The sequence below is a fragment of the Moschus berezovskii genome, chromosome 11 (genome assembly GCF_049115385.1).
Source record: "Moschus berezovskii isolate FMDL1 chromosome 11, NW_MosBer_1.0, whole genome shotgun sequence".
NCBI classification, from domain to species: Eukaryota; Metazoa; Chordata; class Mammalia; order Artiodactyla; family Moschidae; genus Moschus; species Moschus berezovskii.
In genome coordinates this window covers 82,409,976-82,433,161 of record NC_142470.1, presented here as the reverse complement: position 1 = coordinate 82,433,161, position 23,186 = coordinate 82,409,976, and the positions used below count along the sequence as shown (strand labels likewise).

The window sequence follows — 23,186 nt, the reverse complement described above, 5'->3', positions numbered from 1 at the left end:
GTCTTGTAATATGAGGTCAATATGTGAAAATTAACTATATTCCCTAAAAACTAGCAGTGAACACTTGGAATTTTTAACTTAAAAACATTATTAGTTCTAATAGATCTAAAACATCTTTGGATAAATCTACAAAGTATGTGTAGGATTCATTATACAAGGACTATGTAGGTCTGTATTCAGTAATTATTTTTTCTGTTAAGGGCCTGAGTAAAAATGACTATCTGGGTCATATAGTCTCTGCTGTTAACTACTCAACTCTAGCATTATATTGTAAAAGCAGCCATAGAAAATAAGTAAATAAGTGGGCATGGCTGTGTTTCAATAAAACTTTATTTACAAAACAGCAGGCAGGATTATAGTTTGCCAACCCCTGGGCTAGAGGAATAACCCCAGGTCTCAGACTTAGTAAAGTTATTTATGAATCTGCAGGACTTTGTTGGGTAGAGACGCCAATATTAATTTCTGTCCAGTGGACCAGATACTCCAAAGATTTATGACCTATTGGACACTGAAGTGTCTAATATCTAATTTGGGCTTCCCTAGTGGCCCAGTCGGAGAAGGCAATGGCAAGCCACTCCAGTACTCTTGCCTAGAAAATCCCATGGATGGAGGAGCCTGGTGGGCTGCAGTCCATGGGATCGCTGTGAGTCGGACACGACTGAGCAACTTCACTTTCACTTTCCACTTTCACACATTGGAGAAGGAAATGGCAACCCACTCCAGTGTTCTTGCCTGGAGAAGCCCAGGGACAGGGGAGCCTGGTAGGCTGCCATCTATGGGGTCACACAGAGTGGAACACGACTGAAGTGACTTAGCAGCAGCAGCAGTGGCCCAGTGGTAAAGAATCCACCTGCCAAGCAGGAGACACAAGTTTGATCCCTGGGTTGGCAAGATCCTCTGGAGAAGGAAATGCCAATACACTCCAATATTCTTGCTTGGGAAATGGACAGTTTGGCAGGCCACAGTCCATGGGATCACAAAAAAGTCGGACACAATTTAGCAATTAAAAAAATATCTAATCCAGCAACCTTATTCTAACATTTGTTAAATTGCCCTAGTTTTTTCATATGCTCTTTGAGCTGATCATAACATCTAACTGGTCCCCTTTTATTAATTAAGTAATATCTTTTACACATGTCATTCTAGATTTGCCTGAAACTGATATTTTACCTTTATGAAAATTATACTTTAACAATGTCAATTCTCCCCAAATTGCTCTAAAATTTCAATGCAATACCAATCAAAAAACATCTTGTCTATTATCTTACTATTCTTTCATATGAACTTATTGTCATGTGGAAAAATATTTTTAATTAAAATTTCTATTTGTAATGTATTACACCCATGGTTTGTTTTGTTTGGCCATACCATGGAGCTTGTGGGATCTTAGTTCCCCAACCAGGTTTCAAACCTGGGGCCCTGGCAGTGAGTGCTGAGTCCTAATCAATGAAACGCCAGGGAATAGGGAATTCCCTAAGCCCATGTTTAAATTTGGAGAAAACTGACATCTCTATAATATGCAATATCCTTGGGGAAAACCCAAGAGTATCAATGGAAGACATATTACAAAGGATTTTCACAAATGATATAATAATAACAAACAAGAGTTAGGTGACTAAGCATGGTGTAATATATAACTTAGGAGTACAGGCCCTGAAACCCTGGATCTGCCACTTTCTAGCAGTGCAACCTTGGGCAAGTTAACTTCTCTGAGCTTTGGGGTTTCATATAGTACAAAACAGTACTCACTTTCTAGGACTGTAATGAAGATTTAATGAATAAATATATTTAAGTGTATAAAATGGTGCTTGACAAAAAGTAAGTGTAATGTAAGTGATGACTAACAGTAAAAATTACAAAGTGAATATATATAGAAACCAGTCACCTTCAAGAGTAAAAACAAGTCAAAAGATAAAGCATGAGAAAAGGATTCATGACAACAGCAGTAAGAAATATAAAAAGAGAAATATATAATCTACATGAAGAAAGTTTTAATATACAATGTCATTGAGGAATGGAGAAGAGAAATGAATGGAAAGGCATACCATGTTCTTGAGGAGGTCAACAGCATAAAAAAAGATGTTATGCATGGTTAATAATTTAACGCATAAAGTTAATGCAATTCCAATAAAAATATCAATAGAATGGAGGATGGGAAACCAAACAATTGCTTTCAAGTTCACAGGGTATTGAAAAAGAAAAGTAATGAAGGGGAATTAGTCTACCAAATTGTAGAACATGTTACAAAGTTCTTGTGAGCAACTGGTATATAAATAGACAAACCACTCAATGTAGCAGACAGAAAACCTAGAAAATAAGAGCTTCTGAATACTGAAATTTAGTGTATGATAGAATGACAGCATTTCTGTCAGGAGTGATAAAATGTACTTTTCAATAAATGAATTTGGGACCAAAAAAATCATGCAATAGCTGTCCATTAATTTATTTTTAAATTCCTATTGATAAGGTTCAATAATCTTCATAATAGTATTTTTAAATTTATAATAAAAATAATAAATGACAGCTATCACTTTTAAAAAATTATACTATGATAGCCACTATATTGGGAAGTTGTATATACAACATGTTTACTCCTTATATCAACCTTTCAAATTATGTGTTATCACTAGTTTATAGATGTCTAAGCTTCATGTTAGAATTTAAGTGATTTGCCCCAAGTCAAATAACCTCAAAGTGGAAAAGAGTACATCAAGCCTAGATCCCAAACCTCTTTCCATATACCATCCTCCACCCATAAAATAACACAGGTTTCAAAGAAACTCTAAGCATGACGCAATTAAAACCGTGGGATATTATTCAATATCTTATATTGTAATGGAAAAGAATAGAAAAAAGAATTAGATCTATATGTATAAATGTATAATTGAATCACTTTGCTGTACAGCAGAAACTAATAAAACATTGTAAATCAACTGTACTTCAATAAAAAAGAGAAAAAAACAGTGCAAGATTATAAGTTGTGCATATCAGGTAGGAATGAAGTGACTACAATAAAACATAGTATCTTCTCTTTATGCTTTTTTAGTTTTAAAATGGTAATGCTGGGGTCTTATTTCCACTCTGTCATGAGAGCCTGGCATTTCAGCCACTGAGTAATAGTCAAGGTGAATCCACCTTATACCAAATTCCTTCCAATAAAGAAGAGAGTTAAAGTGAAGCTACAGTGTTTCAACACAACTTGACACTGAGGAAAATTTTGTAACTGTTTTCATATTCTACATACAAGATCCCAGTGTGGGAAACCGAAAATCTGTATGCCAGAAGAATAAAACACGGGTTATTTTGACTTCCCTCTGCTGGGCAATAAGCCTCTTGAACTTCTATTTTTGGAAACGGAGGTATCCCTTTAATCCTGTTACAGAACTGCTGATGGTGGTAAGACGGCAGAGGAAAATCGGCACAGGGCCTGTACCACCACAGTCTCCAAGAGCAGGAATAAAACAAAGCACAAGCAAGCAAAGGCATTTTGCTAGAGAATTTTGTGAAACTTGTGTCAGTGTTCACAACTCAACACAAAAAACACCACCCGAGTGCAAACCATTTCAGACTAAAGGGGGGCCCTGAAGTCAGATCAACACTGAGAAACTCCCAGAGCCACAGCACGGTTAACATTGTACTTGTAGAAGACAGAATAGCCCTTCTCCACATCTGTCCTTTCCAAGAATTCTACACATAACCAGCAGTACTGTCTTCTACTTTATTTGGTGTGTATTAAGATATAGTTCAGAAAGTGCAAGCCTTCTGTTTAGACTGTCAGGTACAAAGACACTGTTGCTACGCTCCTGAAGAAAGAGCCTCTTCTTCTTTTAAAGACCCTCTGGATGATTTTTTTTTCTACCAGCAGCTGAGACAAATAAGCTGGCATTTATTTTTAATGAAAAGCACCTTCTCTCCAAACATGACCTCCATTTGGTTCAATTCATTTTCAAAGTTCTCTTGATTCTAAAGCTGAAAGTACACAGAACAAATGTCCCTCCCCCTGAAATGAATCAAGTGTTAGGGATTTACCAGGATGTTCCCAGACAATGATAAAGAGCCATATTCTAAACACTCAGCCTCAGTTACTGAAGGTCACGTGCTAAATGGATGAAGACTAATTCTATTCCACTTAGAAGCAAAGCAACAAACACCTGCTTGGGGTCAACAGTGAGGACTCTTGCTACTTTCCAGACCGAGGCCCAAATGCAGCACTTGGGTGAAGTCAGGTGTCAGTAATTACTGACATTCAGAAGAGCCTTTCGGAGGCTCTGGCAATCTGAATACACACAGCATGCTTACCTCTACCCATCACTGCTCTAGGAGAAAGAAAATCTGGTCTGCTAAGCGAAGAGGATGAGAAAGTAGATGTACTAGAATAAGTTTTAGATGACACCAAAAGTTGCAAAACAGCACACAAAGTTTCTGTACATCCCTCACCCAGCTTCCCCACTGCTACACCTTCCACACTATGATTCATCCTCACAACTAAGAAAACAATTGGCACATCATGTTAACTTCACACCCTTTATTCAGATTGCACTAGTTTTTACCTATTGTCCTCTTTCTGTTTCCTGTCCAGGTACCAGGGTATACTGTCCAGGCTCTTCTGGCCTGTGACAGCTGTTTCTGATGACAACAGTTTTAAGGAGTACTGGTCAGACATTTTGTAAAAAGTCCCTTGATTTGGGTTTGTCTGTTGTTGTTTTTTTAATTGGACTATGATTATGGGTTTTGGAAGGAAGACCACACAGGTGACATGCCACTCTCATCATATAACAAGGGTACATGCTATCACACACTAGCAACATGACTTATCACTGTCGATATTAGGCTGGATCACATAACAGGGAGGTAGTGTCGGCCAGCTTTCTCCACCGTGGAGTTATTCTCCTCTCTGTCTCTCTGCATGCTCTGTAAAAGCAAGTCATTGCATGCAGCCCACACTCCAGGGAGGGGAGGGAAGGTAAGCTTCACCTTCTGAAGGAGACACTGGCAGGTAACTACATAAATTATTTGGAATCCTTCTGTACCTCTTCTTTATCGTTTATCTATCTGTTCAATCATTTATTTATTTACATCGGTATGAGTAAGCAGCAGGTTACAAGCCCACTGCAACATCCTGGAAAAGGCTTATTTGGACTAGCACTTCTAACTGTAATGAGGATCTTTGGGAAATGCAGAGGTGGATTTAGCAGGTCTGGGGCGGCCCAGGATTGTGCATTTTGGATCAGCCCCAGGCAGTGTTGACGCTTCCGGCCACGCCCTACACTCTGAGTGACAAGGCTCTGGAGATGGTGCCCGACTCTTTTGGGAATAAGTGGTTATTCTGCTCCACGGAGACCCACCCCATCTCTGAAAGGCCAAGCGAGGAAGCAAACGGGAAATGTTTTCAATCCTCAGATCTAATCTCTGGAATATAAACTCCGAGGTCAACTTTTTGGTGTTGCTTTCGCTTTTGTTTTACATTAATCTGCAGATGACTTGAGGCACAGCAGCACCACCACCACTCCTGGCCCAACCTCTAGCACACACACAGGCTACCTCCACTGACCAAACTCATTGTGATTGAGATGGTGGTGATATCTAAGATTTAACTTCTGGAATGGAGAGACAGCTGGGAATTGTGTATCTCTATTCAAAGAGTCGGACATGACTGAGCAACTGAACTGAACTGTTTCACTCTGTACTCTCCTTCAGGAGGGAGAAAGAATGAAAACAACAAAGAAGCAAAAGTGAGGACAAAGAAAGATTACTAAAGTAAATTATACATTGATCCAGAACAGATGAAGTAATGACCTTGAAGACATCAATGAAAAACAATACGGTCTGCTTCCTTCTTTTTGGCTGTGCCATCCTGCATGTGGGATCTTAGTTCCTTGACCAAGGATTGAACCCATGCACCCTGCAATGGAAGTGTGGAGTCTTAACCACTGGACTACCAGGGAAGACCCCCTCCTTCTTCAGTGAGGCTGAGGAGGTCCTGGGGAGGAGTGGGCTACGAGAGCAGCAGCCCTGCTACCGCTTAGAGATTACAGGCTTCTTCAGAAATCTACCACCTCATTTTGAGTTGGTGGGTTATAGATTGTACTGTATCTCCATCTCATTATGAGAAAATGAACTCAAATTTCCAGCACTTCAATTCTAAATGCATACATACACACGTGAGTGTATGCTCAATCATAAATTTTTATATAAACAACTGCCCTATAACTCTGTCCTCTAAATAAACATTTGAAAATCAAACCTGATGACTAAATTTTCTCTCAGGCTGATCAATGAATACCACTTTTCAGAATAAAAAAAGCAGTTTGTTAATTGGACTAGTAAATGTCTCACATACTTAAAAACAATTATAAAACATGAAACTACAACTGCATTTTAGAAACAACATGTCCTGTAATCCAAGAAGAAAGGAAAGGCATAATGTCCCTTTGCTATAAACTGATTTAAACTTGTAAGTAAAACCTGTCTTACCATCTACATGAAATAAAGATACTTTTAAAAGGCTTAAATGGTGAGTAAGGGGGAAAAATGTCAAATAGCACATTTAAGATGTTAATTATACTGATCCCTTTGAAGTGTAACAAAGGTGATGGAATTTTCTGGCACTTATAAACTCTTCAAAGTCACAATTTAAAAAAAACATGTTAAACCCATTTTATATAAAAAATAACTCCAAACAATTTTAGTTCCCTTTTGGGAAATATGGTTCTCGGGTAGTTAATGAAAAACTTCCCCTTCACCCGAAATTTCACTTTGTTAAGATTAAAAAGGCATCCCAAGTAGGAGAATGGCCAAGATCCTAGTGAAAAGAGAGGCCTACCTCTTCAACGTGAATATAGGTCAAATATTAAAACACATGACACCTGTACATACCTAACAACTGCCCCAGAGTGCCATTAATTCAAGTATGTAACACACATTCCCTTTATTAATAAGAAAGAGGAGGATGAAGCAGGGCAACAGTCTACCTTCATTTAGTAAAAAAATTAAAAAAAAAAAAACAAAAAAGGGACCATCTGAAACGTGGAGATTGAGACTTGCTAGGAATCCCCAACAGTATCCTGCACTCAAGAATGATCATGAAACTCATCGCACACTGAGGAGATCACAACCAATGTAGCTTTAGAATAGTTTCAAAGGAGCCCCTTACTGCCCTGCCATCCCCCCTCCCCAGCCCTCTTCTGGAGACCATTAGAGTCAATGATCTGACCATTAGAGTCACTCTGCTTTATCTCATGTTTTCACAGCTATCCCCAGAAAACTATTTGTTTCTCCATTTTACAGAATTAGGAATGAAGGTTAAGGGATCTAAGTTGGCAGTTGAGCTGGCATTTGAACCCAGACGGTCTTACTCCAGGGCCTTCCCTCCCCTCTCAACTACTGTTACACTGAGACAGAACTATTAATTGGGAGAAGCAACACAGATGATGCACAAGGGCAAAGATGAAACCTAATGATCTGAGCGTAAAGGGCAAATAAAGTATGAGATATGGGGTGGGAGGAGGGATTCCAGGGTGGTCACGCGTATCAGAATGGTCAGCACTGCTCTAGGAGCTAGATGCATACATCATTCTAGTGAATAAATGCATTATTATCTGAGGGTCTAATGGAACACAAGAATAAGGAAGGCAAAGAAGAAAGACATTTGTATCAACCACTGTACACCGACACATTGGTCAATGGGGTAAATCCCTAAAAACATGTATAAGAACCTACAAGATTGAATCAGAAAAAAACAAAACCCAAACAGACCAATAAAGAATAAGGAAACTGAATAAACAATAATTTAAGAAAAACCTCCCAACAAAGAAATTCCAGGACACTGGTGAATTTTACTAAACATTTAAAGACTTAAATCAATCGTTCACAAACTCTTCCCAAAAATTTGAAGAGGAAGGAACACTCCCAAATTCATTTTACGAGATCAGTTTACCCTGATACCAAAGCCAGATAAGAATACTACAAGAAAACAAAACCAAAACAAAAAAAACTACAGGCCAATATCCCTGATCAATACAGATGCAAAAATACTAGTAAACAAATTCAACAGTACACTGAAAAATCATATACCATAATCAAGTAGAATTCATCTCTGAGATAGAAGGATGGGTCAACAATATGCAATATAATAAATGTGACACATCACATTAACAGAATAGAATATAAAAATCATAGGATCATCTTCCAAATATAGAAAACACTTTGGCAAAATTCAACATCCGTTCACAATAAAAACTCTCAACAGATTGGGTATACAAAGGAATGAACCTCAACATAAATAAACCCCAAACACAACATGCCTACATCATACTCAATAATGGAAGGCTGAAAGCTCTTCCTCTAAGACTGGGGCTAAGACAAGAGTGTCTACTCTCAGCACTCTTTGCAAAAGCAAAGATGAAGCTAATGATATAGATCTTGTACTACAAGTCCTAGCCAGAGAAAGCAGGCAAGAAAAGGAAATAAAAGGCATCTGAATTGGAAAAGAAGTAAAATTATCTCTGTTTGCACATGACATGGTCTTATATATAGAAAATTCAGAACTCCACCAAAAGAAAACCTGTTAGAACCAATAAATGTACTCAGTCAAGTTGGAAGATACAAAATCAACACACAAAACGAGTTGCACTTTTATCCACTAACAATGAATTATCTGAAAAAGAAATAAACAATCTCATTTAAAGTAGCATGAAAAACAAAATACTCAGAATAAGTTTGACTAAGGAGATGAAAGACCTATACACTGAAAACTCTAAAACACTGGTGAAAAAAAATTAAAGACACAAATAAACAGATATCTCATAAGGACCTAACAGAAGCAGAAGCGATTAAGAAGCGGTGACAAGAATACAAAGAAGAAATATACAAGAACTCACCTAGAACTGGACATCCTGGAGTGTGAACTCAAGCGGGCCTTAGGAAATATTACTACAAACAAAGCTAATGGAGGTGATGGAATTCCAGCAGAACTATTTAAAATCCTAAAAGATGATGGTGTTAAATTGCTGCACTCAATATGTCAGCAAACTTGGGAAACTCAGCAGTGACCACAGGACTGGAAAGAGTCAGTTTTTATTCCAATCCCAAAGAAACGCAATGCCAAAGAATGTTCCAACTATCATGCAATTGTGCTCATTTTACATACTAGCAAGGTTATGCTCAAAATCCTTCAAGCTAGGCTTCAGCAGTACATGAACTGAGAACTTCCAGATATACAGGCTGGGTTTCGAACAGGCACAGGAACCAGAGATCAAATTGCCAACATTTGTTGGATCATGGAGAAAGCAAGGGAGTTTCATAAAAACATCTATTTCCACTTCATTAACTACACTAAAGTCTGTGTCTGTGACGATAACAACAAACTGTGGGAAACAGACTGGAGTACAAGATCACCTTACCTACCTCCTGAGAAACCTGTATGCAGATCAAGAAGCAACAGTTAAAACCAGACATGGAACAACTAACTAGTTCAAATTTGGGAAAAGACTATAACAAGGCTGGATATTGTCACCCTGCTTATTTAACTTGTACACAGAGCACATTATGTGAAATGCTCTTCAAAACCTAGCTTGTACATCTGGACGTTCTCAGTTCATGTACTACTGAAGCCTAGCTTGAACGATTTTGAGCATAACCTTGCTAGCATGTAAAATGAGAACAATTGCATGGTAGCTGGGACATTCTTTGGCATTGCTTTTCTTTGGGATTAGAATAAAAACTGACTTTTTCCAGTCCTGTGGTCACTGGGCTGGATGAAACACAAGCTGGAATCAAGGTTCCAGGAAAAACATCAACAACCTCAGATAGGTAGATGATACCACTCTAATGGCAGAAAATAAAGAGGAACTAAAGAATCTCTTTATGAGGGTGAAAGAGGAGAGGGAAAAAGCTGGCTTGAAACTCAGCATTCAAAAAACTAAGATCATGGTATCCAGTCCCATCATTTCTTTGCAAATAGATGGGGAAGAAGTGAAAGCAGTGACAGACTTTATTTTCTTAGGCTTCAAAATCACTGTGGACGGTGACTTTAATCATGAAATTAAAAGACATTTGCTCCTTGGAAGGAAGCTATGACAAACCTAGACAGTGTATTAAAAAGCAGCGACATCAGTTTGCTGACAAAGGTCCGTACAGTCAAAGCTATGATTTTTCTAGTAGTCACATACAGATGTGAGAGTTGGACCATAAAAAAGGCTGAGCACCAAAGAATTGATGCTTTCAAAGTGTGGTGCTGGAGAAGACTCTTGAGAGTCCCTTGGACACGGAAGAGATCAAACCAGTCAATCCTCAAGGAAATCTACTCTAGATATTAATCAGAAGGACTGTTGCTGAAGCTGAAGCTCCAATACTTTGGCCACCTGATGCAAAGAGCTGACTGACTGGAAAAGAGCCTGATGCTGGGGAAGATTGAAGGCAAAAGGAGAAGGGGGCAGCAGAGGATGAGATGGTTAGATAAAATAATGTGTTAGTTTTCTTACCATTTTATAACTTTGCTTCCAAAGAATTACATTATCACATGGTATACCTTTCTCTCTAGTAATTAGAGAAACAAGAGTATCAACCTATTATCAATGGTAAGCAGTTTTTTAAAAAATGTAATGTTTTTGACATTGTATTATGAATATGACTTTAATGTTGTAGGTCATAACAGTTCTATTCATAATGTACAGGCTAGGCTACCACAAAACAGTCACACTGCTGTTTCTGTGTGATCAGTGCATGAATCATTATACCTGTAAATAAATGTGAGTTTCTTCTTCACATAATCTTTTCATTTTTGATGCCTAGTGTTAGTGTTTCATATCATATAATATTGATGTAGGTATTGATAGAAGATTCATTTTGTAAACAGACTATGCACACTTAACGGTATTAACAAATATAGTAATTACAAATGTATATTTTCTCTTCCTTATGATTTCTTAATAACATTTTCTTTTTTCTAGCTTACTAATCATAAGAACATAGTATATAATACATCTATAAATATGTCACTTGACTGATTGTGTTATCATTAAGGTTTCCAGTCAACAGCTGGCTATTAAGTAGAGTCAAAAGCTATTTGTGGGGCTTCCCTGGTGGTTGAGCATTTCAGAATCAGCCTGCCAATGCAGGAGACACGGGTTCAATCCCTGGTCCAGGAAGATCCGACATGCCACCAGGCAACTAAGCCTGTGTGCCACAACTACTGAGCCTGTGCTCTAGAGGCTGGGAGTGGAGTTTGCGACTACTGAGCCCATGTGCTGCAGCCACTGAAGCCCGCATGCCCTAGAGCCTGTGCTCTGCAACAAAAGAGGCCACCGCAACGAGAAGCCCGGACAAGAAAAAAAAAACTTACGAGCAATGAAGACCCAGCAAACCTAAAACAAATTATTTTTAAGTTATGTATGGGTATCCCACTGAACGCTGTCAGCACCCCAACCCCCAATGTTGTTCAAGAGTCAATGGTACTGAGAAATATAAGAATGTCACGAACAGTAACGTGGTTTAAAATAGAAAGATTTTTATTGTTTATTTAAACTTTCTCTTAGGCCCAGGACTTATTTTACTGTAGCCCTCTAAGACGGCTGTCACATTGTCTGGCTATTCTCAACCACTGTTCTTTTGAAGAGCCAACTGAGTCCTCAGTAACTGAAATGTATTGGGGGCTCTAAATGAACTCCAGGGCTATGCAACAAGTACATGCGCTCTGCAAGCGCAAAAATGCTTCCCTCATGGAAACAATGAGGCACTCCTTTGGCCTGTTAGATTGGCAGAACCAAAAACAAACAACAAATAATACTGTTTTCACGGGAGGGAGGCCCATCAAATGAACTGAATCACCCAATGGGACCACACACCATCTGATATTTATAGGAAATCTGGGAAATGACAGAAGCTTGCTAGTGTGCCCACAGTGTGACGTGTTGCTGTGCTCTGTTCTTAAAGTACATTCAGAATTAACTTCTGTCATAAAAAGCCTCAAACAATAAGGCTGGAAGAGAATGGAAAGTGTGTCTTCCAAGATGAAACACGAACTCGGAAAAGTGCTAGATTAATCTATCTCGGAGGATCCTGCATTTCCCTTTCCCTTTATGAATGTCAAATTCCCCCCTTCAAATGGTAAAAGACTCCTGTGTCTGGCACAATGTGACAGTATTCCTTTCCTTGGGTTTCTGATGGGGGCTGGGGGAGGAGGTAATTCAAAACAAAACAGGTGCAAGGAAAAACAACCTGATAGGCAGGAACTCAGCCCTTGAAAATCAGAACTAATTTGAGCTCTTATCATCTTCAGTGTGATCTACAGGAAGGTACAGAGTGCTGACTGAGCTGATGAACGTCTTTGTGAAGCATGCTAACACATAAAGTCAAAATTGCTGAAAATAGACTTATTTCTCTCTTACGCACACACTCAAGTATCAGTCGAGATTATTACATTGCTATTTTGACACACAACATTAATTTTTCGAAAGCACAGTTTTCTGTAGCTCAAAATCCTCCACTCACCATCTGCATCAGTGGTCCTCACATTTTTTGGATCATAAACCCCTCACCCGGTGTTGCATGGTGGTGGCGGTCGCAGCGCCCAAAAGTAATAATAACCAGCAGGCACTGACCACTTACTGTGTGCTGCAGACCTTGGAGTGCATGACCCATGTATTAGTTCGTTCATTTAATCCTCACAGCCAAACTGGGAGGTAGTTTTATCTGCCCATTTACAGAGGAAGAAGGAGAGGCACAGAAGTCAACTCGCTGCAAACAGCACAGCTAGCAAGCAGCGGAGCAGGGACCCAGTCGGAGACAAGCTGCCGCATAGAATGCCCTCTTTGAGTACACGCTCCCGGCTTCTGCAGACTTATTCAGAAATTATATAGGGCCTCATTAATACATTGTGTATGTGATACACCTGATATAAATAGTAGTTAAAAAGACAGACAAGAAACAAGACACTAACATGCTCCTGCACACACCTTGCTGCCTTACACACCACGCTTTAAAGGCTAGGCATACCATGGCTCCCCAGCACACTCCGAGACCTGACTCGTCCCCTCACTTCCTCTGCAAAAAGCTTCTGCATTGCCCTCCTCCGTGCCTTGGCTCTCACCAAGCCCCTTGTCTCCACCACAGAAAACTAATTGAAAGGTTCTTCCCAAGCCTCTTTGAGCTCTCCTCTCAGACATGCGTTCTTGACCACCTGCCTAGAACAGCGTGTCTCTGGGTAGGGTTTGCGGTGTGGATGGCTTGTTTTCCATGGCAACTCACAAGCCTCTTGAGGGCAGAAAACATGTCATATATCAACTTTTCTTTGTATTCTCCAGAGAACCTAGCTGAGTGTTATGCACTTAATAACCACACAATAGGACTCCCCTGGCGATCCAGTGGTTAAGACTCTACTTCCACTGCAGGGGGCATGGGTTCAGTCTCTGGTCAGGGGAACTAAGATCCTGCGTGCCATGCCGCATGGCCAAAACAAAAACAAACAAATCTTTCCCCAAACCCAAACAAACAAAAATCCCTATGCAATAGCTATCTGCTAAATAAGAGCATAAACAAACTCTCCACATTTACTCCCTATCTCTAAGGCCCAGCCATAGACAGTCAGAGTAAGGATCATTCTAGAGAGTGAGGAGGCAATGTGATACTTTCGGATTTGCCTAAGCTCACAGGAACCAAGACAGACTGTAATTCTGTAGGGAAAGGACTTCACACGGTCCCCCGTAACCTGCACATACAGCATGGGGACCTTACAAAGCAGGCAAGCCTCTATGTAACAACATCGCTCTGGCCTGCGTATCCACCAGTGCCCACTCTACAGGCACTTCCCATGATTACAGGTGAAGTGAACTGAAGTGAAAGTCGCTCAGTCGTGTCTCACTCTTTCCTATCCCATGGAATTCTCCAGGCCAGAATACTGGAGTGGGCAGCCTTTCCTTTCTCCAGGGGATCATCAGTCTTGAACATATGGACATGTGTAACCAACCCAATTTCTGGAGAAAAGATGTTTACTCTTTATTTTAAAAAATAATAACATTTTCCTTTGTCTCTTGGTGGGATTTGCTCAAGACTTACCTTTTCAAAATGACTATTCTGATGCAGTAAATACAGCTGTCTGCCCTCCTTGCTTACCAATTCCTGATCCTCCTTATCCTACTTGCTCCTTTTGTCTACAGCAGTGATTACTTCTTAATAAATGACATACCTATTTATTATACTTCATACAATAAATTGGAGTAAGTTTTCTTATAATACCATTTATTATTGCCTGTCTCCCTGACTCTAGAATGTACACTCTTTGAGAGCTGTGATCCTTGAAGCCAAGGTCTGTCTCTTTTGTTCTCTGATGTATTCTAAGCACCTGGAGCAGTGCTCAATCAACAGTTGAATGAACAAACAAATAGACAGTGTCAACTTCCACTTTACCCCACACCTTGAAAGCCCTGGAGACAGTCGCTCTAGCCCAAAAATGTTTTTTCCCTCTTCCAGAGAAGTTGCTTTAATTCCCAGATACATTTTGACCATTTATCCTTGCATAACTAGTCAAACTCATAACCTCTGTTGCTCTCAGTTTTCTCATCAATGTGATGGATTAACATCCTTGATTCAGAAGAGCCGCCATAGATCCTCAATACATACACCCCTCTTCCCTGAATCTATAAACACACACACACTCTCTATAACTGGCATCTCTATACATGTGGATATGTATGTGTCTGTGTGTTATATCTACATACATACTTATGTACATATACTCTTTTCTACCATTACTTCCCCAACTCTAATTCCAAACAGTACAAAAGCCAGGGGATACAGCAACTGAAAAAGCTCTCAACTCTACACACCCCTGGCTGATATACTGTCAGTACAGGGCACTGGAAAACAGCGGCAGGACACTGGCGAGTGATGGTCACAGTGTACTACCGTCAATGTTCCAAACCTGGCAGCTAAAAGCTGTCTTCCACACCCAGAACAGGCTCCATAAGTAACACACATCAAATAAAAGCCTTTCAATATTTATAAGGAAGGGATTAATTCATCTTCAAGAGAAGCATTTTAATTAAAAATGACTTTTCTGGGCTTATATCCAGATAGAAATACATTGCCAAAAGGTAAGATTTAACAAGGTCTAGTTTGTTTGTTGTTTGTTCTAACTTAAGGGCCCAGGGCTTCCCAATCCTTTTCACATCAAGGCACTTGCAGAATATAACCTTTCTTGGGCACTTGGGGATAAAGAGATGCTGCAGGTGACTGCCTGGAGCCTCCAGCCCCTCGAGGCCTCACTCGGCCTCCCTGGGTGCTGAAGGAGTCAATAAAGACTTAACACACATACAGCCATGTGAAGCTCTGCCTTAGTGTTTCTTGGACTGGGGACCTAGCAATTTAGATTTTTCTCCTTTCACAGGAACACAAGTACTCAGAAAGAATGAGTAAATCTGGCCACTAGTGACAACAGTGAGCCTTTCTTCATGACTCATTCCAGAAAAAAAAAGCACACTGCCCATCCGTCCGTTTACAACTTACAACATCAGCATAATTTCATCTTTTGTTTTCGATTTTCCATTCTGAAATTCTATTTTCTGTGTAGAAAATAAACAACGGAGACAGGCCAAGCTTAGGTCACCAAGTGGAATCTGTCAAGGAATGTTTCATCTCTGGACAGCTCGAGAGGATTTCTACTTTATGTTTCACAATTCTGCACTTTTAAGAAATATGAGAAAGGTGTTAAAATTCTTCAAGCATAAGGTGCTGTATTACATGGTCACATTTTGAAAAGATGGAATTGATTGTTCTTTCAGATTCTACTTGCTCATAGGTTTTGGTGTAACGATATTTGTAAAAACTTTTTTTTCCTAAAAACATTCATTTCCTTATTCAGAAACCTCCGATAGAATTTATACTTCAGGCCGCCTCCATTATTGACGTTTTATTTGTCTCCACTGCTTCTCTTTACAGCAGAGGATAGAGGTGGTTGTCTTATTCCTCTTTCCTAAACAGCGATGCCTTCAGACAACCAGCGGACCAAAGTGGCCCATCATTCTTCTGGCCTGATGTTCTTTTCTTTCCCACAAACGTAACACCAAGATCTTCCTCTGTCTTCATCTTTGCGGTGCCGCTCCCAGCCCAGCACCCCGACACCCACCCCTATCGAGATCTTAACTCTGGCCCTAACACCGAGCCCGTCAGGGTGTCACAGACCAAGGCAGAAATGCGTTAGCTTCAGTCTCCTTTTAAGACTGATGCCTTCATCTTTTGCCCTTTGTTTCTGGTATTCACACGCCCCCTGGTCCCTGAGGGTTTAACTGGCTCACTTGGCTTCTAGCCCACAGCTCCCCACACTGGGAGGTAAAAGCCTTAAAGGCAAAGAACTCATGATTTCACTGAGCCTAGAACAGGGCAGGCATTCCACAGTGTGAACTGAATTCAATCGTGACCACTTTTACATGGTCCCAGCAGCTCCCAGGCCTAGGACCTATATGGTTGCCCAAGTTTGAGGGGCTTTGTTACACCCTTAAGGAAGACAGAAGGTGTGGCAACTGTGAACTTGGCTATGACCTAGGTCCTGAGGATTCTGTATTTCCAGTTAAGGAGTATTAAATGGGAGACCAAAGAGAAATGATGAGAAAGAGATGAGCAGAGGGAAGGAAGGTACAATAAGTACTTTGAAAGGTCTTTTACCAGTTGTAGCTTTGCAGGATTTCACTCGCATCCTTTGTCCCTCTATTTAATATGGATGGACTTCTTTGTTTCCAGTGCTGTAGTATATCAAATTAGACTTAAGCAGACTAATTGAGTGATAAGGGATTAAAAACAGAGCAAAGATAGATTCTTGATTTGGTTTCCCTAGGCATAAAAAGTCATTATTCACATAACTATCAGGGAGGCAGCAAGTTCTAAACACAAGAGGAGCGCAGGCTTTAATGTCTTTTCTGTACCCTGACTATCTCTGTGACTTTATCTCAAGTCTCTCTCCCAGGCTCACCTCAATTTCCTCATCAGAAACACAGAGAACAGGGTGTGTGCATGTGTGTGTGTGTGTGTACGCACATGTGTGTGTGTGTGAGATAGTGTGTGGGCCTAGGCTCTCTGAAGCCCATCCCTGGTTAATATTTCATGTCAACCCAAGGATAGAGCAATCCTACTCAGCTCTGCAACTAGAAAAGTAGAATCTTTTAAACCCAGAACTCTCAAAGTGCAAAAATCAAGGCTCCAAATTTAGGGAGCTGGAATAAAAGAATTAAAGTGTTCAACAGATTCTGCTGGTAAAGATGGAGACAATGCAATACCAGGAAAGGGACATGTAGAATTGTGGAGATAATTTGGAATTACTGAAGAAAAAAAGAATATCTTTGCCTAGAACATACATATAAATGCAAAAGTGGTTTTTCTGCTTTAATAGCAGCTGAATTTCCTCAACTGCCCATTTCAGCTTACCCAAATAAAAGAGCTTAATTAAAGAAAGAGCAAGGATCACCTTTTATATGTCTATACCATAGGAAAAATAACTGAAATGGGCAGGAAATGAAAAAACTTTAGAATTCAATCTTTGACTTTAAATAGTATATATTTCCTTATGAAACACCCAAAGGTGAGTTAAGTACCCAAGAACCAGAATAAATCTTTCCTCATGATTGCTGGCCAAACTCTTCCTCCATACAAGAGAACTCTGTGAACTCCAACACAATTTCTTGGGAGTGATAAGTAACCTAGCAATAATGTCAAGTCCCCAACGTGAAAAATTCTGGCAACAAGAACAGATGTTTAATTCTACTTAAAAGACAGGGTAGCCCTGCCAGTGTTGTTCCCAAATGAGGTAATGTCCATGGCTCTTATCTAGTCTTTATTGAGATTTAATGTCATTTACCGCTGGCTCTAGTGAACCTGCAGGATAATCTCACCTTTTCTGACATGCGTTACTTACATCCATTTCAATATGGCAATTATGAGCCTCTGGTTTTTAAAATGATTAAGGAACAAATCCCACATGTTCTTTCCTTTTCTCCATGTCCTATAATTTGAGTCTTTCTTCCACAGTTCCCCCAAATTCAGAGCTCAGCATATTTCTTGTTTGCAAGGTATACTACAGAGATAACTCTGAGGTTTAATATATTTATGTAAACATTTTTCAAAGATGTCGAAATTTATAATTCAAGAAAATGTTCTGTGAAAGAATTTGTTTTCTGATTACGAAATGACTTCCTGCTTTTGAAAAAAATAACAACTTTCTATTTACTTAGCTGGCTCTGAAAGTCCCATGGAGATGACTATTCCTTTCAAGCCCTAATATCGCTTTTCCAGGTGCAGGTCTTTTACTGATTTCAAGGGTAGCTTTATGCAGAGAAGGAATCGATATGCTACAGAAGGGAATGAGAAAGAGAGCCCACCCCATCTTAGCCCCTCCTGCTTTCCCCACAAAGAACAGCAGAGTGAGCAGAAGTATTGCAACACAGATGAGACACCCGAATGGACATGACAAAAGGATTTTCACAAGCCTTTGCCTTCCTCTTTTCAGCCAGGGTAAAAGCCAATCTTGGGAAAGACAGGAATCTGTTTGACAAACACAAACACGATACCGAGCACCCAACACCCATATAGTTGTTGTTTTTTCCGACAAGCCATTCATTTCCCCAACACTCAGGAACGAGAGCAATAGCCACAAGCACCCCAGCGTTAGAGGGTTTTGACTTTCCCACGGTGTTTCACATATTATGTAGCAGAAGAAGTAACTTTGAGAATATCAAAGGCAGCCCAGAGACAGAGTAAAAGACTATATGCTGTTGCTGGGCAGATTGGTAGAACCCAAGCCAGACCTCTTAGAGGTGAGTATGGGGAATGAGCAGAGAAAGAAATGGCACCCCACTCCAGTACTCTTGCCTGGAAAATCCCATGGACAGAGGAGCCTGGCAGGCTTCAGTCCATGGGGTCCCTAAGAGTCAGACACGACTGAGCAACTTCCCTTTCACTTTTCACTTTCATTCATTGGAGAAGGAAATGGCAACCCACTCCAATGTTCTTCCCTGGAGAATCCCAGGGACGGGGGAGCCTGGTGGGCTGCCGTCTACGGGGTCGCACAGTGTCGGACGCGACTGAAGCAATTTAGCAGCAGCAGCAGCATGGGAAATGAGATTGGGAGGCCCATTTGTACCGCTGGTGGAAGAGTCAAAGAAACAATGTCAACCTCACTGCTTCTAAGTTTGGCCAAGAGTGGCTCTTCAATAAAAACAATTGGATGCCCCCTGACAATCTGAACCTTCCTTCCAACTCAGCTGCATCCCCTATGCATCTCTGAAAAGCCTGTTCTGCATGACTCATTACTACAGACTCCCTTCAAAGAAATAGCAGAGTCTGACAGAACTGTGTGGGCCTCAGGGTCCCAGCTTTATAACCAAGATAATGATCCCTACCCCTCTTCATCACAGGGATACAGTGAGGACCAAGGGAGATGAGTGCTTAGGAGTTTGTACTAAAGAAACCACCAACGATCCATAATGCACATAACAGAGGCCAGAGCATCTGGTCTGGGGCGCTTGGGAGTTGCACCATCTTTTCAGGAGATTTGCAAGATTAAACTATTTTCAAAATGACACTGAGACATTACTTTCCGCTTTCATTCTCATTCTCTCCCAAGTGTACAGTGGAGTATGCCAGAGGCTACGAGGTGTGTGATGATGTCGCCCCTCTAATGACTAATGGAATGTGTGCTCATGAGTTCCTGTGTTTTATTTTCTGTTTTAGTTTCTAATTAAATATCGATAGACAAAAGCCACTTGGGATCCTCAGAAACTTTCAAGAGGGTGAGGAGATCTTGAGACCAGTTTGAGACCCGCCACCTTAGTTTTGTCCCACCCAACCCTGCAGTTCCCAGGTGGGCTGACTCTCAGCCAGTCTGAGTCTTTCTAAATGCTGTTCCCTCTGAAGGGTGGGTATCCTTCTCCCCTTCCCTTGGCTACTTTCCACTCTCTTCTTAGATGTCATTTTCTCTGGGAAGCCTTTCCTGACATCCCCAGGACCAATCCGGTGGCACTCAGCACACTCATTTTTCTGGTCTTCTTCTTTTAGTAAATTTATTTATTTATTTAGTTTTGGCTGCACCGGGCCTTCGTGGCTGCATGAGGGCTTTCTCTTTGTTGTGGTGAGCAGGTTTCTCACTGCGGTGGCTTCTCTTGCTGTGGAGCACAGGCTCTAGGGTACATGGGTCTAGCTGCCCCATGGCATGTGGGATCTTCCTAGACCAGGGATTGAACTCGTGTCCCCCGCGTTGGCACGCATATTCTTAACCACTGGACCACCAGAGAAGTCCTCTTTTTTACAGTCCTCAACTCCTTCAACACAAGAACTTGGTCTCTATTTTGACTTTGACACAGTAGTAATAAAGAAGTCACTTAACAGATAAATACTTGTTGAATATATACAACAAACAAGGAAGGAAGGCAAAAACCAGGTTTATTTTACAATCTCAACTGGACAGAATTAGTAACTAAAAACATCAGTTTTCATTATAGCACAGATCTATTAAAACTATGAATAATAATAATAATAATATTTATGTATCTTTCTATGGACCAAGTACTATTCTAAGCACCTTGCTGCTGCTAAGTCACTTCAGTCGTGTCCCCATAGATGGAAGCCCACCAGGCTCCCCCATCCCTGGGATTCTCCAGGCAAGAACACTGGAGTGGGTTGCCATTTCCTTCTCCAATGTGTGAAAGTGAAAAGTGAAAGTGAAGTCGCTCAGTCGTGTCCGACCCTTAGCGACCCCATGGACTGCAGCCTACCAGGCTCCTTCATCCATGGGATTTTCTAGGCAAGAGTACTGGAGTGGCCTGCCATTGCCTTCTCCGATTCTAAGCACCTTATATGCATTAATTCATTTATTCTTCACAGAAATCCCTAAGAGGTATATACTACTATTATTATCCTTGGTTCAAAAGAGAAGACACAGATGTATAGGTATTGAGTGGTGGATCTGAAATCGACACCCACACAAGACTGGATCCAGAGTTCAGGCTTTAACCACTCTACACACTGCCTGCCATGTCAGCAGCGTGGATTGCAGGCTTAGAACATATATTTGGATCTCAAGGCCATCTCTCAAATCTGTTCACAAATCAGAAGCAAGACCTGATATTTAAATCCCATCGCAGCCCCGCTCCACAGCAGCCACATGAACAGAAGACCCCACTAATACCAACCTATCTCCACATTTACATACAGGGTTTAAAAAGGACTGTTTCAATAAGAAGCCTATTTCTCAATCATTAATTGTACTTGAGTCTTGCCTAGAAGAAATGTTAAGTTAAAAGCAGTAAGTCATTTTGCTTATTTATTCAAAAGAGAAGTCTCCCTTGTAGAACAGAAAAAATAGAAAAGAAGGGTTTGACATTTAATGTACTAAGCTGCCTGATGTGTATCAAGGAATGCTCACAACTTCACTGTGAACAGGGAGTGGCCCAGAATGTTCTTCAGGCATACTTGATGGAAAAGACACAACTTCTTCAGAGAGGAAGGCCAGATGGAAAAGCAGGCCATAGAAAACCTAGGTTTTATGCAAAAGATGTTCTGACTGAATCACACTGTGACACTGCATTCATGTTTACGATGAAAAAATGCACACCGAGGAAACACTTGTTCTTTCAGCATTAGAAAGCAGTTCCACGCATGCAGTGAAAAGCCTGTGTGTCAAATCGTCACCTGCTAACAGCACCAAAGTTCATCTTGCAGTATTTGACAAAAGTCACAAAGGCTGACTTTACTTACCTGGAGAAGTGTCCCATGAATATGGTTTTGCCGGAAACACTGGTCAGTGCAGTCAGGGAGTTTGGCCAACAGAGTTTGGATGGTATTAGGGATTTCGTCCATCATAACAAACGGGACCAAGGCACGTGCTGCCATTTCACGGGAGCGGTAGACAGGTGAGTGACCACATCTGAGAGGAGACAAAAACACAAGACCATTCAATACACAAATTTACATCCACACCTTTGTACATGCTGATGTTCTATCTAGCTCTGGCTGAGACATCCCACGGCAGGGATGGGGGAAGGAGTTGCTTCTGATTCCAAATGATGATTTTATACTTCCCTGATTTCAAATGATTTTTTGTTTCTTTGTTTATATTAGTTCTACAGGTGACTTTGCTCTTCTCATAAACATCATTAACATCTATGGTTCTACCACAGGTTGTAGGTTGTGGGCTGTCGTATTGCAAAGGATGGAAATCAGCAAAGCAAGTGTGGTTCAAATTCAAGTATGCCAAAAGAAACCAGGCAGTTTCAACCAGGGACAGTTACATAAAGCAAGGGTAGGAACACGTGAGGTACAGTATAGTTAAATGTGTCTGGCTAAATCAGGTTTGTGAAGAGCAGTGGAACTGCAGGCTGAAAAGTGGGTCAGGTCAGACTGGGGAGTGTCTGAAATGACCAAGTACAGGCTCTGAATTTATTGTCAAGAGAACAAGAGACAGACCCTTGAGTCACCAAGCCCTTGCCTCACACTCAAAGAGCTTGGAGAGAAGCCAGTTCCTAAGTAAGTGAAAGTCATGGACAAGAGGTTATTTTGAAATTCTACAGAAGTCATTAGAAAGGTAAGTCATCTACGGGCCTCTTTTTCTGTAAATACTTAGAACCTGAGAGTCCACAACCATTTTGTTGAAACTGTGCAACTGAGAGCCTTCACAGACAGTCTTAATTGAAAGGAAAGCCCAATATGGTTAAGTCTTAGCTTAAATAAATTCTTGACTATAACCCTCAAGACTTAAAGATCTTTCATCCCATTAAAAAAAAAAATTCAACTTATATAAATGTCTTAAATGCCAAGACAAGAATGGGGAAGACCAGAAGACAGCAGACTCTGCAGAGGAAAGAGATCGCCTCCTATCTGTTTTCCAAAATTAATCAATATTCCAAGAAAAAATGACTGGCAAGATCTGGGCCATTAGGCCCATGGGGCCGTTGATGCTTAGCATGTAGAGAGATAAAGCCCTATGACTAAAGTGTAACACTTCAGAGGTATCACTGACATGTATATTAATATGACAGTAAAAGTACAGATTTAAGTTCTGTACAAATGTAACGACCTAAGCAAGATTTTGTCTTGGGGAGAAGGACAGGTAGGAGAAAGTAGGGAAAGAAGAGAAAGAGGTACAGGATACATCAAAACACTGTGTTGTTTTTTTCCCTAAGACAGCAGGCTAGAGATGGGCCAATCAG

The 23,186-nt window shown here is 40.6% G+C and overlaps 1 protein-coding gene across 2 annotated transcripts in view; it reads right to left on the bottom strand.

Annotated features, from left to right (window-relative positions):
* Positions 1 to 23,186, bottom strand: part of THADA (THADA armadillo repeat containing) — a 352,983-nt gene that overhangs the window by 134,751 nt on the left and 195,046 nt on the right. For both annotated transcript variants that reach the window (XM_088841512.1, XM_055399202.2), the window contains exon 30: positions 21,736 to 21,904. In XM_088841512.1, the coding sequence (XP_088697638.1) occupies positions 21,736 to 21,904 (169 nt within the window). The remainder of the gene's footprint in view (positions 1 to 21,735; positions 21,905 to 23,186) is intronic.